The following is a 15,400-nucleotide window of genomic DNA, read 5'->3' as shown; positions in this document are numbered from 1 at the left end:
AAACATCCAATATTCCACATAACACTTTCACTTTATTATTTTTCTTCTTTTTTCCTTGCTAGAGACACTCTCCCCTCAAGCTATGCATAGCACAATACTAACACCTCTTCCTCTTTCTGAGCTCAACATCTCACTCATTATGAAGGGATGCTGACTCAGTTTTTCAGGATAGCAAATGGGAACTTGCAGTACAGAAAATGGCCCAAGGATCACCTGTGTGTGTGTGTGTGTGTGTGTGTGTGTGTGTGTGTGTGAGTGTGTGTGTGTGTGTGTATGTAGTGAGTGAAGTGTTATGAAACAATGTGTGTATAGTGTGTGCAGTGACTGATAGTGAAATATGAGTGAATAGTGTGGCATTACATTATTTAATGAGTTATTTGTAAATAAATTATTGTATACCAGGAGCAAAATCTAATGATTGTCTCTAACTAGAAGTCTGTAAATATATGTGTATACGAATTAGCTTATTGTAAATTGATCTAAGCTTGTAAATACTTTGACATGTCCTATATCCTTGTAAAAATAGATCTATGGATGAATAAAACTACTACTACTACTACTACTAATAGAGTAAGGATTAATATTTTCAGGCAAGAGGTCATTGACAGATGAAAAGTTTGATATTGAGATTTAGTCATCCATGCAAGCATTAGTTTTGCAAGTGTGGTCTTATGCACATCATGCATAGGAAAATTAAAAACAAAATTAAGCCAGTAGATGGATCTGTCACAGTTACTCTGAGGTTGGCTACGATAAATAATCAGCACTTATTTAAGGTTCTGATTAATATGTTTAGTGAATGATGGCTGATAGTTTGGGATGGTGATGGTATACGATGTGGAGCAACCAAAATAGAATTTACTAAATTTTGTAGAAGTGAAAGTATGTGCATTATCACTGATGTACTGGCAGGACCAAAGTATGTAAATATTTTATCGAGATGCTGAATTGTCGAACCCACAGTCGTAGCCCTACTTGGGACAAGTCACACAAACTGTGTGAAAGATCCACTGCATTAAAAATATACCTATTGTCACTCTTAGTGCTTGGAAACTGTCCTAACTAAAACACGATAAATGTTCCAACAGCTTCCTCTCCACATTAGAGTGAAAAAGCCACGATGTGAATTGGAATCGGTTCCTGATATTCCTTCTCTAACTATCTGACGTCTGAGTTAAGGAATAGCCAAGTAAGGCGCACTTTAATATTCATTAAGACCTTAAAAGTAACCAAATTACCCGCACATGCGTTATGAAAGTACGTAAATACAGGTGGCTTTCACTCTTTAGGGAGACAAATCTTTAACTTCCCCAGTGCAGTGGGTACAATGACTTATGGGACCTTTGTTAAGATGACACCCAGCTGCTTGCTTCCCTGTAAGGAATACGCCTGATTCCATGAAAATGATCATGTGGCATTGTTGGCTGGGAGACCCCAAATGGGGAAGTTCAGCTGCCGGCTCGCAAGTCTTATTTCAGTCGATTCCACATTGGGCGACTTGCGCGTCGGTGATAATGATGAAAGGGTAATGAAGACAACGCAACACCCAGTCCACGACCTGAGAAAATCCCCAACCCAGCTGGGAATCGAACTTGGGTTCGCTGCATGGTAGGCAAACACTTTACCACTCAGCTAAGCAGGCGGACACCTGATTCTATGATCTCAGAAGGTTCCTGATCCACACTAAACATTCGACTCAGCAATCGGCTAGATGGTTGTCAGAATCCTTTGTGGGTTTTACGGCAAAGTGGAAAGCTGAAATTCGAACTGTCCAACATGTTATTCTGCCAATCATGCGGCGCTTAGCCAATACCCAACTTAGCGTTTGATAGTGTATTTCTAAAAAGAAATGTATATGCTCCATAGAGAACTTCATTTTTTCCAGGTAACGTAAAGCTGCCAGTGCTTCAAACTTGTATGTGGAGTATTTAACATCTTCTGCCAAGAGTGGGATACATGACTGGCTCATGTTCATCATCCTTTTCTTGAAACAGGACTGCAGCAACTCAAGAACCGGAGGCATCAGTCTGGATAGTAAATTGCTGCTGAAAATCTGTAATGGCTAGCACGAGGTCATTCCTGAGACTCTATTTCGATTTACCAAGTGCTGACTACTGAAACTGCTCTCTCGTGCGACGAAGTTGGTTTAAGCAGGCAGCTAGTTGAGCAAAGTCTGGAATGAAATTTGTGAAAAAGTTAACCATTCTGATAAACTTTGCATCTTCCATCTTATCCTGGTGAATGGGGGAGGGGCAAATTATAAATGCCATTGATGGGTTCATTACCAATTTCAATGGCTGAAACTAGATCTCCCATGGCATGGGCAAATGAAATGACACAATTTCAGAGTTTTTACTGGTTTCATACAGACATGATTTTATGTATATAGACTGCACCTGCGTTTCAGGCTTGGTCCTCCATTTATGTTCGATGCTAAGGTGCTATTCCAGAACAACGAGAGTTTTGGTTGGGTAAGGGGGGTATTCCAAGCTAATCTGTACAGTTGTGTGAGCAGCTGTGTCAAGGTGTTATAGTGGCTAACATAGTTGCCTAGCAAACAGGAGACCCAGGTTCAATTCCCGGCCTTGGTACCTTTTTCACTCTCTGCTTCAGTCTATATACATAAAATCATATCTGTATGAGACCTGTCTCAGAAGTTCTGTCATTTCATTTGTAAATCTGGATGGCAAGTCACGAGAGACCCCTCAAGGTGTCCCATTCTCCAATAAGATGCTCACCAATACTAGCCAACCAACAGTTAGTATATGGGCAAATAATCAGTAGTTGAATGTAATAAATTCTACATAGTCTTAAAACCCCCATATCCATTTCGAAACACTCCGTATTTTGTCACAACAAATTACCTTTATAGTTAGTGATACAATTTACATTGTTTTACTTAGCTAATAATGAGTAAAACATCGTCTTTTAGGTGAAACAGGCTACCTCTGTCTTTTAAAGAAAATGTTAAAACGTAAGTTAGGCAGCGCTCTCGTACCATGCTCCCTGTGATTATCCATGGAAGTTAAATACAGCTTTAAACACAGCTAAATTCCAACGCGGTTACGTGCTTAACTCTCGAGCAACCTGATGCCAAAAATACAAATTTTCTGTCACACGGTACAGAAAAACAAACATTCAGAAGGGAAAGCTTGTAAACACACACACACATTCACACACACACACACACACACACACACACACAACTACTGCTACTCGAAAATTGAGAATTGTTTTGAAAATGTAAGCAAATTCCGCCTGTTATTCAGAATGAGATTTTCACTCTGCAGCGGAGTGTGCGCTGATAGGAAACTTCCTGACTGATTAAAACTGTGTGCCCGACCGAGACTCGAACTCGGGACCTTTGACTTTCGCGGGCAAGTGCTCTACCAACTGAGCTACCGAAGCATGACTCACGCCCGTTACTCACAGCTTGCCCGCGAAAGGCAAAGGTCCCGAGTTCGAGTCTCGGTCGGGCGCACAGTTTTAATCTGTCAGGAAGTTCCACCTGCTATTGTTTATAAGGCTATTGTTTTTTTTTTTTTTTTTAGAATAACTGTTTGAGAAAATATTTCGAGAATATGTCATATTATCGAAGTGATTTCTGTTACATCTCGACTACAAGTATGTGCCTCAGAAAAGAAATAATGTCAACTTTAATTGCCAGAAGAATCTTAAACACTTCTCTGTGATTTGTGCTGCTTAGGAATGAACTTTCAAAGTCATCAGATAAAGCTGTATGAAACAATCGTTATTCTTTACCGAGAATGTGAAATGGCAAATTTCATGCTCTCTTTAATGCACCTCTGCACACTCTGAGTAAATATAAGTTGATGTCACTGTTTATCTAGCTTGTAGTGAACTCATCACTAACAACAAGTGCTTCACATATATAGTATCCGTTTATGAATTTTAATAAAGAATGAGATACATAATTTCGTATGTAGAACAATATATTTAAGTCATTAGGAGAGATGTCTGTTTGATTTGCATGTGGCTTGTTCGTCCTTTAATTTACAGTACAACCTGATACGCAACAGCTATGCCCTAAATTCCTATGACAAGTAATAGATCGATATATCCTTTTCGAAGGTAAGAAAAAATTGGGGCTCACGATTAAGCACGGATTATTTATACAGGGTGTTAAAAAAATTTATATTTTGTGAGATGGTAGTATGGACGAATATGGAAAATAACGTTCAGTAGACGTGGACTCTGAAAGACATACCTTAAGGGCGGTGACTACTTGTTCGTCTTCGCTAGTCTCAACAAATCTTTCTACTGCAAGCTTTTTGAGGCAGGTGGTGAAACGAGAAGTAATATGGGTTTTGGAACAACATAAGTCAAGACATTACGCATTTATTTTGTATCGAGGATGTGCTTTTTCATATGATACTGACTTCATTTTTCTTCATTTCCTCACTTAATAAATTTAACAAATCACTGTTTCAGAATTCTCTAACAACTGGGTCTGTACAACATCTTAGTGTGGTGAAACTGTGTAAACTATGCTGCGATCTGGCAAAAGAAGCAAATTTTAACATGGGAACGAGAGAAATGTATAGGTTTTACTCAAAATTCGCCACTCATGACACATCTCTGGGCCGGTGGCTCTAGGCGCTGCTAGGGCCGCAGGCCGCAGGTTCGAATTCTGCCTCGGGCATGGATGTGTGTGATGTCCTTAGCTTAGTTAGGTTTAAGTAGCTCTACGTTCTAGGGGACTGATGACCTCACATGTTAAGTCCCATAGTGTTTAGAGCCATTTTTGTAAATTTGATTTGTGCTTTAGTTTCTCAGAAGATGCAAATTGATACGCAGATATTCCAGCGGTGTTTCAGATTCGTTAAAGATTGAGAAGAGGGCAGACAGCTGCCGAATGGAGAGCGCCGCAGCTATAGACACACACTCAGTAGGTTTCAGCTCGTCCAACCCAGGCCTCCCAACATTGCCCAAAGGGTATAGTCCGTGCAGAATACCGTGGCGAGGAGATGCGCAGATGGCAAGGCATGGGGAGATAGAGGGTGGTAGCAGTTGTGGACAGGTGCTGTAGGGGAAATGGCGAGCGCTGGAGGGAAAGTGCCTATTTCAACTGAAACCTATACTGACATTTTTTGCAAATATTAAGTGGGATCCCTCCACCCCTACACTTGCATGGTGCCATTCAAAAACGTTTATCGACTCTGTTTTCGTTGGTATCTAAAAAGAATTCCGCCGAAAATGCCGCAATTTATTTTCGCCTGGCCTGTTAACTATTTGTAACTTTCAGAGAAGTGCTGGTTCAAATGGCTCTAAGCACTATGGCACTTGACATCTGAGGTCATAAGTCCCCTAGACTTAGAACTTGAAAGTAGACTGTTCAGGTTCTTATGTTGGTAGCGCTACGTAGCACTCTGTACGAAAATCACTGACTGTGCTATGTGCTGTCTGTGGCTGGTTGGCATTGTTGGAATATTCGCTTGTGTAGTGTTGGGCAGTTGGATGTGAACAGCGCGTAGCCGTCAGCAGTGGTGGATGTGGGGAGAGAGATGGCAGAGTTTTGAGAGCGGACAACCTGGACGTGTGTCCGTCAGAAAAAGGAAATTTGTAAGACTGGATGTCATATATAATGATTTTTTAACACTATTAAGGTAAATACATTGTTTGTTCTCTATCATAATCTTTCATTTGCTAACTATGCCTATCAGTAGTTAGTGCCTTTAGTAGTTAGAGTCTTTTATTTAGCTGACAGTATTGGCTCTCGCTGTATTGCAGTAGTTCGAGTAACGAAGATTTTTGTGAGGTAAGTGATTCATGGAAGATATATGTTATTGTTACCCAGGGCCATTCTTTGGTAGGGATTATTGAAAGTCAGACTGCGTTGCGCTAGAAAAATTATTTTGTGTCAGTTTAGTGATGATCAGAATAAGTAAAGAGAGAGCTGAGTGAGTCAGTTTTACTCAGCTGTCTTTGTATCAAATAACGTAGAAGTTTACCAGCACAGTAATTTAATAATTTTCCAAAAGGGACGTTTCATAAACTACTTATAGCTAAGTAACCTAAGGACATCACACACATCCATGCCCTAGGCAGGATTCGATCCTGTGACCGTAGCAGGCGCGCGGTTCCGGACTGAAGGGCCTAGAACCGCTCGGCCACAGCGGCCGGCTCAAATTTACATGCAGTGTGGCTTACAAGAGCAAACATTAAAGTGCAGTTCTGTATTGGCAGGTTACAGCCGCACGGCTGCCACCTTGCACGAAGCTGGTGGCCTGTGACACCAGCTCAAAGAAACTGGAGTTCTGCAGGCTCCACAACGCGCTGCCCGGCACCATCGTGTACGAGGAGCTGAATGTGTTCAAGCCGGACCTGCAGAACTCCGCTGTGTGGCAGTATGCGCCCTTTGGCAAGGTGTTCTGTTTGATGCTGTTGCACTGGGTGCCCGACAACAGGTACGTACTATCCTTCCCGCCTTATGGGCTACACCACCTGCTCAGTCTTGTTTAACTTCTCCAACTGTAATCCAGGAGGGATTACACTTGATCATTCTAGCTGTGATTGCTACTGTAATACCGCTACGTGTAAGAAATATTGTAAGCAATCAACGATACAAATTTTAAGTTTATAGATATTTATTAGGTTGGTGCATAAGTGTGTATTCTTATTGTTTTGTATGTTGGTATTCCTGTTGCTGTGGATTAATTAATCGATTGTCAATTTTTTATTTGTAATTCACTGTTGTTATTTGACTTTACATATTGTTGTTTTGTCACGCAGAAGTAGTGTGTGCAGCCGTAGACTCTAGAAAATGGAAGGCCAAGTGCAGAAATCTTAACATTTCCGACTTATTCTTCTGTTTGTGTTCAATAGAGGTGTGGTAGCAGCGGAGACAGCCAGAAACATTTGCACTTTCTATGGGAAAAATACCATTCGACAGTGCACGGCAAGAAAATGGTTTTCTAATTTTAAGGAGGATCGTTTTGACATTAATGACTCTCCATGTTCAGGAAGACTTTCGGTGTTTGGAGAAGATCGTTTAAACGCGTTAATCCCCAATGATCTATGTCAGTGCACTCGAAAACCAGCAAATGTGATGAACTGTGATTGTTCCCTCATTCCACCATTCGCATGCAATAGGGGAACGTTCAAATATCGCGGCATGCTCCAGGCCAAAATCACAAAAATTCCGGCTTACCGCAAGTGCTTGCTCGTCATCAATTGGTTCGTCAACAACACCGACAATTCCCATATTTACGCATACATAAGGAAAACAAAGAGATGGTTGAGCCCAAACAAAGCAGAAATTCCCCGTATAAAGACCTGCGCGCATCCACAAAAGATAAAGTTACGCATCTGCCGGTACAGCAACCGTACGGTGGACTACGAATTGCTTCCCTGAGGTGTAACAGTCACTGCTGACAATTATTGTCAACAACTGAGACGTCTTGCAGACGCAATCGAAGAGGAACGACCAGGAAGATTGGGTGAAGTGATGCCACTCCATGTTAACACCCGTTCGCATCCTGCCAGACTGACACAAAACACTATACAGGAGTTGTGTTGGGAAGTCATTCCGGACCCATCTTATTCACCTAATCGTGCGCCCTCAGATTTTCACTTTTCAGCTCTCTATTGAGCACCTTTCAAGGAACTTACTTTCCGCATGAAAAGGGGCTCTGAACGTGGCTCGATGAGTTCTTTGCCTCAAAACCACGTGATCTCTACAGTCGCGGAATCGAAAAGTTACCCCGGCGTTGGCAGACTTTTGTAAGTAGTGAAGGAGAATACATTATTGATGACTAAAGTCTCTGTTATTGGTATCTGTTATTAAACTTGCGGAGGAACCCTACGAACCCAATATATCTTTTGATATCGATAAAAGTAGGCTACACAAGGGTTGTTATAAGGTCACCAGTAAAGTGTATCATTTATTAGAGCAAAGCTATTGGATACCATGTAACTATGTGGGCTATACAAAATGTGTAGACTACTGTTTAAAGCGAAAACAACATTGTTGGTAGAACAACATTGCAAGTAATATCATATCCCTACATAGCCTGCCTCAACCTCAATGCACTTGGTCCTTCCCTTAAGAACATTCCTAAATTCACCCTAGAAGAACCTTTGTGGTAATGTGCACGTACAAAACTTTTGCACCGCTTCCGCGACATCGTTGCGATGCTCCTTCATCAGACTAAAGAAGTAAAAATCACTTGAAACAACATAAGGACCGTACGATAGGTGCTCCAGCAGCTAGAAACAGAGATTTTTATAAAGTAATGGGTTGTTATTATCAGCTGTATCACTGTGAGCATTATTCTGATGCAAAATCGTAGATTATCGTTTGAAAACTTCCTTCTCCTTTGCGTTTTGGTGTTGGGTTTCAGATTTCGCAGCACCTCTTAGTGGCTGTCACTGTTCACTGCTTGAACGTTATTACAGAAATGGTTCATATCCAGAAGCATTGTCATAATCTTTCTTGCAGAAACATGGCTTCTGAACTTTTTCCTGTAGACCACTCTGTGGTTCGTAGTGATCCACCCGCTTTTCATAAACGATTAATAAGCAACTGAATATCTTACTTTCTCTTCAGAACGCCTTCAATGTGGTTTCGAATTTTCAAACGTCCAAGATTGTGTTTTTCAGTTGGCGTAGTACCCAGTTAGCATTAATATCGCGATACCTTAGAAATTCATGGATGACAGCATATGCTGAACCGTCGTTCATTTTTAACTCTTGCGTAATATCATCAGTTCCGGAACGAAGATAATCGCGAATCATCCGTTCAGTTGTATCAATGTTCCGTCCGTTTCCTAAGTGTGTGGCCGCCCCTAAAATGATATTTTCTGAGGGATAGAAAGTAATCGATTCTATTCTGTTTCAGAGGTGAAACTAAATTAGTTTCGAAACATCATTACTACTATTAAAATTTTGTAAGGGTGTAGTACTGATTACATAAGTCATCAATAATTACTTTTTCTCAGTTAGTAGCGTTAATGCAGTGGATGTTACAGGTTTCTCACGAAGTCCACCCACAATATATATAAGCTGTGCTATATCGCTGATAATAAAAGTGAGACGTATACGTAAAAAATACTAAATATCTCAAGAAAGTGTCTTCTTCAAGTTATAGGTAGTACCTGCAGTAATCCAGAAATTGTTTCATTACTTGCTTCGAAACAGATAAATGAATTAACTGACAGCACAACACACAGTAACCACATAAGGGCTAGTATACAGTACAAAGTATTATTATTATTGTTATTACTATTAGTGGATATCAAGAGCTTTGATGGAAACCCAGTCCTAAGCAAAGAAGGGAAAGCAGAAAGGTGGAAGGAGTATATAAAAGGTCGATGTACTTGATGACAATATTATGGAAATGGAAGAAGATGTAGATGAAATGGGAGATATGATACTGTGTGAAGAGTTTGACAGAGCACTGAAAGATCTGAGTTGAAACAAGGCCCCCGGAAAAAGACAACATTCCATTAGAACTACTGACAGCCGTAGGAGAGCCAATCATGTCAAAACTCTACCATCTGGTGAGCAAGATGTATGAGACAGGCGAAATACCCTCAGACTTCAAGAAGAATATAATAATTCCAATCCCAAAGAAAGCAGGTGTTGACAGATGTGAAAACTACCGAACTATCAGTTTAATAAGCCACAGCTGCAAAATACTAGCGTGAATTCTTTACAGACGAATGGAAAAATTAATAGAAGCCGACCTCGGGTAAGATTGGTTTGGATTCCGTAGAAATGTTGGAACACGTGAGGCAATACTGACCCTACGACTTATCTTAGAAGAAAGATTAAGGAATGGCAAATCTACGTTTCTAAGTTTGTAGACTTAGAGAAAGCTTTTGACAATGTTGATTGGAATACTCTCTTTCAAATTCTGAAGGTGGCAGCGGTAAAATAAAGGGAGCGAAAGGCTATTTACAATTTGTACAGAAACCAGATGGCAGTTACGAGAATCGAGAGATTTGAAAGGGAAGCAGTGGTTGGGAAGGGAGTGGGACAGGATTGTAGCCTATCCTCAATGTTATTCAATGTGCCTATTGAGCAAGCAATAAGGGAAACAAAAGAAAAATTCGGAGTAGGTATTAAAATCCATGGAGAAAAAGTAAAAACTTTGAGGTACGCCGATGACATTGTGATTGTCAGAGACAGCAAAGGACTGGGAAGAGCAGCTGAACGGAATGGACAGTGTCTTGAAAGGAGGGTATAAGAAGAACATCAACAAAAGCAAAACGAGGATAATAGAATGTTGTCGAATTAAGTCAGGTGATGCTGAGGGAATTATATTAGGAAGTGAGACACTTAAACAAGTAAAGGAGTTTTGCTATTTGGAGAGCAAAATAGCTGATGATGGTCGAAGTAGAGAGGATATAAAATGTAGACTGGCAATGGCAAGGAAAGCGTTTCTGAAGAAGAGAAATTTGTTAACATCGAGTATAGATTTAAATGTCAGGAAGTTGTTTCTTAAAGTATTTTTGTGGAGTGTAGCCATGTACGGAAGTGAAAAGTGGACAATAAATAGTTTAGACAAGAAGAGAATAGAAGCTTTCTAAATGTGGTGCTACAGAAGAATGCTGATGATTAGATGGGTAGATCACATAACTAATGAGGAGGTATTGAATAGATTTGGGGAGCAGAGGAGCTTGTGGCACAACTTGACTAGAAGAAGGGATCGGTTGGTAGGACATGTTCTGAGACATCAAGGGATCATCAATTTAGAACTGGAGGGCAATGTGGAGGGTAAAAATCGTAGAGGGACACCAAGAGATGAATACACTAAGCAGATTCAGAAGAATGTAGGCTGCAGGAGGTACTGGGAGATGAAGAAGCTTGTACAGGATAGAGTAGCATGGAGAGCTGCGTCAAACCAGTCTCAGGACTGAAGACCACAACTTCAACAACATTAGTGGATATAGTCAGTCATAAAGCATTAACAGCGTGAAGTCTTCCAATTTGTGCCATTTGTGCCAGTTCAGAAGTATGGAGTGCTGCAATTATGCAATTTACGAACGATAAGTATAATGCACACATTTTAACTTTGTTGATTTTAAATGGAGTTCTAGTATGCAGGTCAAGCATGTGCGCAACGGAGAAGAGTAATGCAGGGGAAGTATGTTTTGTGGCAAGTGTCTACCCTCGCTGTTGGCTTTCTTATCTGAGAAGCCGTTGTCGGTAGTACTTGTGATGCACCAGGAATTCCTCCCTCATTCGAGAACACTCACTCACTCACTCACACTCACACACACACACACACACACACACACACACACACACACATAGACACACGCACGCAAACTAAATATCATCCGTCTTTCATCATTTAAAAAATAAAAATGTTCCAAGAAGTGTCATTCTACATTTTAGTTAGGTCCTAAAATTGGGGATAATGTGGTAGAGCGGATGGTGGAGGGAGCAAGGCGGGGGGGGGGGGGCAACAGACGGCAGGGGGTTAGGGGGTGAGTAGGGGGAGGGGATTAGCTAATGTCTAATTGCACTTAGAGGTAATGTTCTAAGATGGTTTGGGAACCACTGATCTATGATGGCTGACCGTATGGAATCGTGATACTCTGTACTCTCGACTGCCTACAATCGACTGGCTTTGTCTGACACAACGTAGCAGCCTTATTGCCATTTTCGCCATCATCATAAAACTTGTAGTTTTTGAGCTGTTCTACAAATCTTTAACATAATGCAGCGCTTCAGCAAGCGTTAATTGTTCAGACAATAAGAAATACAGCCTTCAGTTTTTTTTTTTTTTTAAGTTTACCTAGTACAGCTGACCCACGGTCCGCTTCTAATGGCCGATGCTGTTTGCTATCTGATTTGCCCATTTATTATATTGCGTTTGTACATTGTGCCTCCATATATTTTGAATTATACTGGTAATGACACCAGTTGCAAAGGTGTTTCCCAACTTGCCAGTTTTATGTTCAAGATATTTCATGCTTCGCACGCCTGTGTCTCTCATACTAATTTATTAGGTACTGTAGATGGGTTTCGCCCTCTTCTTACAATACTTGAGTGTAAATTTTCTTGCCCTGACTTAGTAGCTAGTTCTTAGGAAAACTCTTTAATGTACTGTATCATAGGTAGGCATTTGTCCATTTGCAGGACTTTTCCTGTCACATTTTGTTTACATTTACGTTGCGCTGAGCGCATGCCCTCTCCGCTGAACTGCTCGCGACGCCTGGTTTCCTTGTTGCTTACGTGTGACCCTTATTCCTGGCCAGGCGCAGAGCCGTCTATGTTTTTCTTAGTGTTTTTAGTCTTGGCAGACATAGTCTTACGATTATGCGTCTTTATTCTGTTTTAGTTTTATTCTGTGGCGAAGCCCACAGTTGGCCCTAAAAATAATGTAATTTTTGTATCACGAATTTCCTTATTATGAAATCATTACATTGATGATGTATTTCAGTGTCTAATATATGTACATATAGGTTCTGAAGAAGAAACCATTATTTTCATCGAAACATCGGAAAAGTAAAAAAATAAGAAAAACCTTGCCACTGAAGGCTGAATTTCTTATTGTTTGAGCTGTTCGGTTAACAGAAGCTAATTAGCTATATAAATAATGCATTAAAAGTAATGATTGTAAAAAGCGTCGACGAACAGTGGCATGAAACCAAATATACTTGTCATCAATTGGAGCGGTATAATAGGTCATTTCGTTCAATAGCAGCAGTTAGAACGACTACAAACAGATGTTGGTTCAGAATTCCATTTTTTTACTGATCACTTGTCAACTGATTCTAAGACAATCGCGCTATTATGAACTCCATTTGTACTATGCATGAAACGTGATTTATCTACGCTATTAACTTTTGATATTTCCCGAATGGCTGAACTCATCGTAACTCTGTTTTCGCCCAAATGATTTTTGGAAAATTCTTCAGCAAATGACGTATTATCTCTTTTCACATATGAATTAATTACAGAGATATCGATATCAACTTATGTTTTTCAAATTGAAGTATAGTAATTTCCGCTGCTAGTATCGTAGTTCAAAAAGGCGAATTAAATGGCGTTTCACTATTCAAAATCTGATTACTAGTTTTGCAGTAATTAAAATAGTTAGAACTTAGGATTTATTTGTTTTGAACAGCCGACTGCTATCTCGTGTGGAAGTTCGTGTTGTTATGCGGAACTGTCGCATCATGCTGATGGGGTGTTCCAGTTTGACGAAAATTCACAGAGAGTCTGCTTACAAAGGTGGTATAGTGGGAAAAAAGTTATATTAAAGCTGACAGTAATCACAAGTTGCTGTTTGCATCAGTGTTAGGCAGGTGCCAGAGCCAGACAGTTTTGGTTGACTCCCATGCACACTGGAAGGCAGGAGCCAGCTGTACTGCATTTGTAGAGGAACACACTTCTGTGTTGCTTCTAACGCCACTTTCCTTCTGTCCTTGTCAATCGAGAGAAACCCGTTGTTAGCTGAACATCCATAGTTACTGATGATGGGCGGATAATCTTCATATCAACTCCGGACTGTCTTCTGGTAAGTTTAAAGAAACTATTAAAATGTTGATTAAAATCTGTATAATTAAGAATGAGCACACTTTCCTTTGTTAACGAACCTAACCTATCTTCGAATGCCAGCTCTTCACAATATTTGTTAACGAAAAGTTAAATACACTTTATAGCTCTCTTTACACGGCGAACACAGTCAAGCCACGGAACTGACTGATTGTTGTACTTGCATTACACACTCATTGTTGAGAGCGCTCTTGACACTGTTGATGCTATCGATATAAATGTACCACACCCCACATGCCGCCCGACATTTTATAGCACTCAAATTACATTCAAGATTTCTCGAAATTTTGGAAATCTATCTTCGCTCAAAGATCGATAAAATGTCTGCTACATTTTATTCTGAATCTACTTGCAAATTTATAAAATTCGATTCCTACAACATTCATTCAAAAAATTTGTAGCGTATTTCAGTATATTCAGAATTTTTTGAAAATCTACCTTGCTTAGGAACACTAGTGGCCCCTGAGTTATCTTCACATACCTTAACAGGATCATCATATTTTGCATTAAAAACTTTCAAAATATCCAGAATTAACTTAATCACGGTGACAACTTCTGACAGTGCTATATACTCAGCGAAAATAGAAGATTATGTAACACTTTGTGTTTCTTTGGTTTCCAAAATATCATATTTACAAATAATCTAATTACATAGCCTGATGTAGACTTATGGTGTACACAATCATCTGCTCAATCCACATCTACAAAAAATTTAAGAGATCAGCATTTTCAGTACATCTATATTTCTACTTCAGTCCTTTTGTTTGATGCAAGTATAACAACAGTCACAAAGCATATTTAAAGTGAGTATAATTTTAATAATTTGAAACCTACCCAATTAGTTTATAATATAACTTACATCTGGTCATGTTCCTGGCCTAATATGCAGCAGAGCACCTATCAAGTTCGTGTACTTACTCTAATGACTTGAATCTTGTGCGGGTTCTAATTTTCAAGTTAACTTCCATTGGCGTACTGTACAACTCTGTATGTTTAATCCAATATTTCTTAGCTAGAGATTCAGTCTAGCTGTCCTGACTAAAAGTCACTACACTCTCTTCATAAATAAAATCAGTATTTATCCCAATATAATTTTTACTTCACTTAAGTCTTTCGAAATCGCTTGGGTAACAGATTCTTGATTACTTGTATTTTCCTTTTACCTTTTCTACAGTTTAGCAAATTATAACAAACACACGTACATCACATAATCTGTACTCATCATATTTACTTCTTTTAAAACGTACACCCTTCAAAGACTCATCCAAACAACCATACGATGCTCTAGAACTTTTCTCAGATCATATAATGCGTTGAAAATCTTACAGACTGTGCCTGTTACATACTCATATCCTAGTGGCTGCTTTACATAAATTTCTGAGAAAACTTTAATAGTTATAAATGCCGTCTTTACATCTATTTCCTCTACCATTAAGCCCATTAAGCCCTTTTGGCAACAATATGACAACAAAAGTTTGAAAGTATGTACCACAGCAAGTGATGAATAAGGATCATCCACAATTTCATTTTGTTGAAAGACCATTACAATTAATCATGTTTCGTAAGTGCTATCAGATTTCTTGTAAAATCCCACTTTACGGCAGCAACATTTACATTCACTTGTTTAATTACTAGTTTTTCATGTGTTATTTTTATTTAAGCATTTAATTTCCTTATCCATTGCTTGCTCCCAAACTTTTCAGTCACGACTACACATAACAAAAGTTTTATGGACTATCAGCGCTACAGAAGTTTACATAAATGAAACTACTCATGACACAGTCATTAAATCTATGAAGTATTCTACATTCCCTGGTTGACACTTTCTCAACTCAAATTGTTGTTCACGTTTACAACTGACAAAACG

The 15,400-nt window shown here is 39.6% G+C and overlaps 1 protein-coding gene across 1 annotated transcript in view; it reads left to right on the top strand.

The window, feature by feature from the left end:
• The window catches only part of LOC126335998 (ubiquinone biosynthesis O-methyltransferase-like), a 68,846-nt gene that overhangs the window by 8,541 nt on the left and 44,905 nt on the right, over positions 1-15,400 (top strand). The window contains exon 2 of the mRNA XM_049999476.1: positions 6,208-6,428. Within this exon, the coding sequence (XP_049855433.1) occupies positions 6,208-6,428 (221 nt within the window). The remainder of the gene's footprint in view (positions 1-6,207; positions 6,429-15,400) is intronic.

The sequence above is a fragment of the Schistocerca gregaria genome, chromosome 2 (genome assembly GCF_023897955.1).
Source record: "Schistocerca gregaria isolate iqSchGreg1 chromosome 2, iqSchGreg1.2, whole genome shotgun sequence".
Lineage (NCBI taxonomy): Eukaryota > Metazoa > Arthropoda > Insecta > Orthoptera > Acrididae > Schistocerca > Schistocerca gregaria.
Note: the sequence above shows the minus strand (reverse complement) of the source record. Positions and strands in the feature narration are given on the sequence as shown.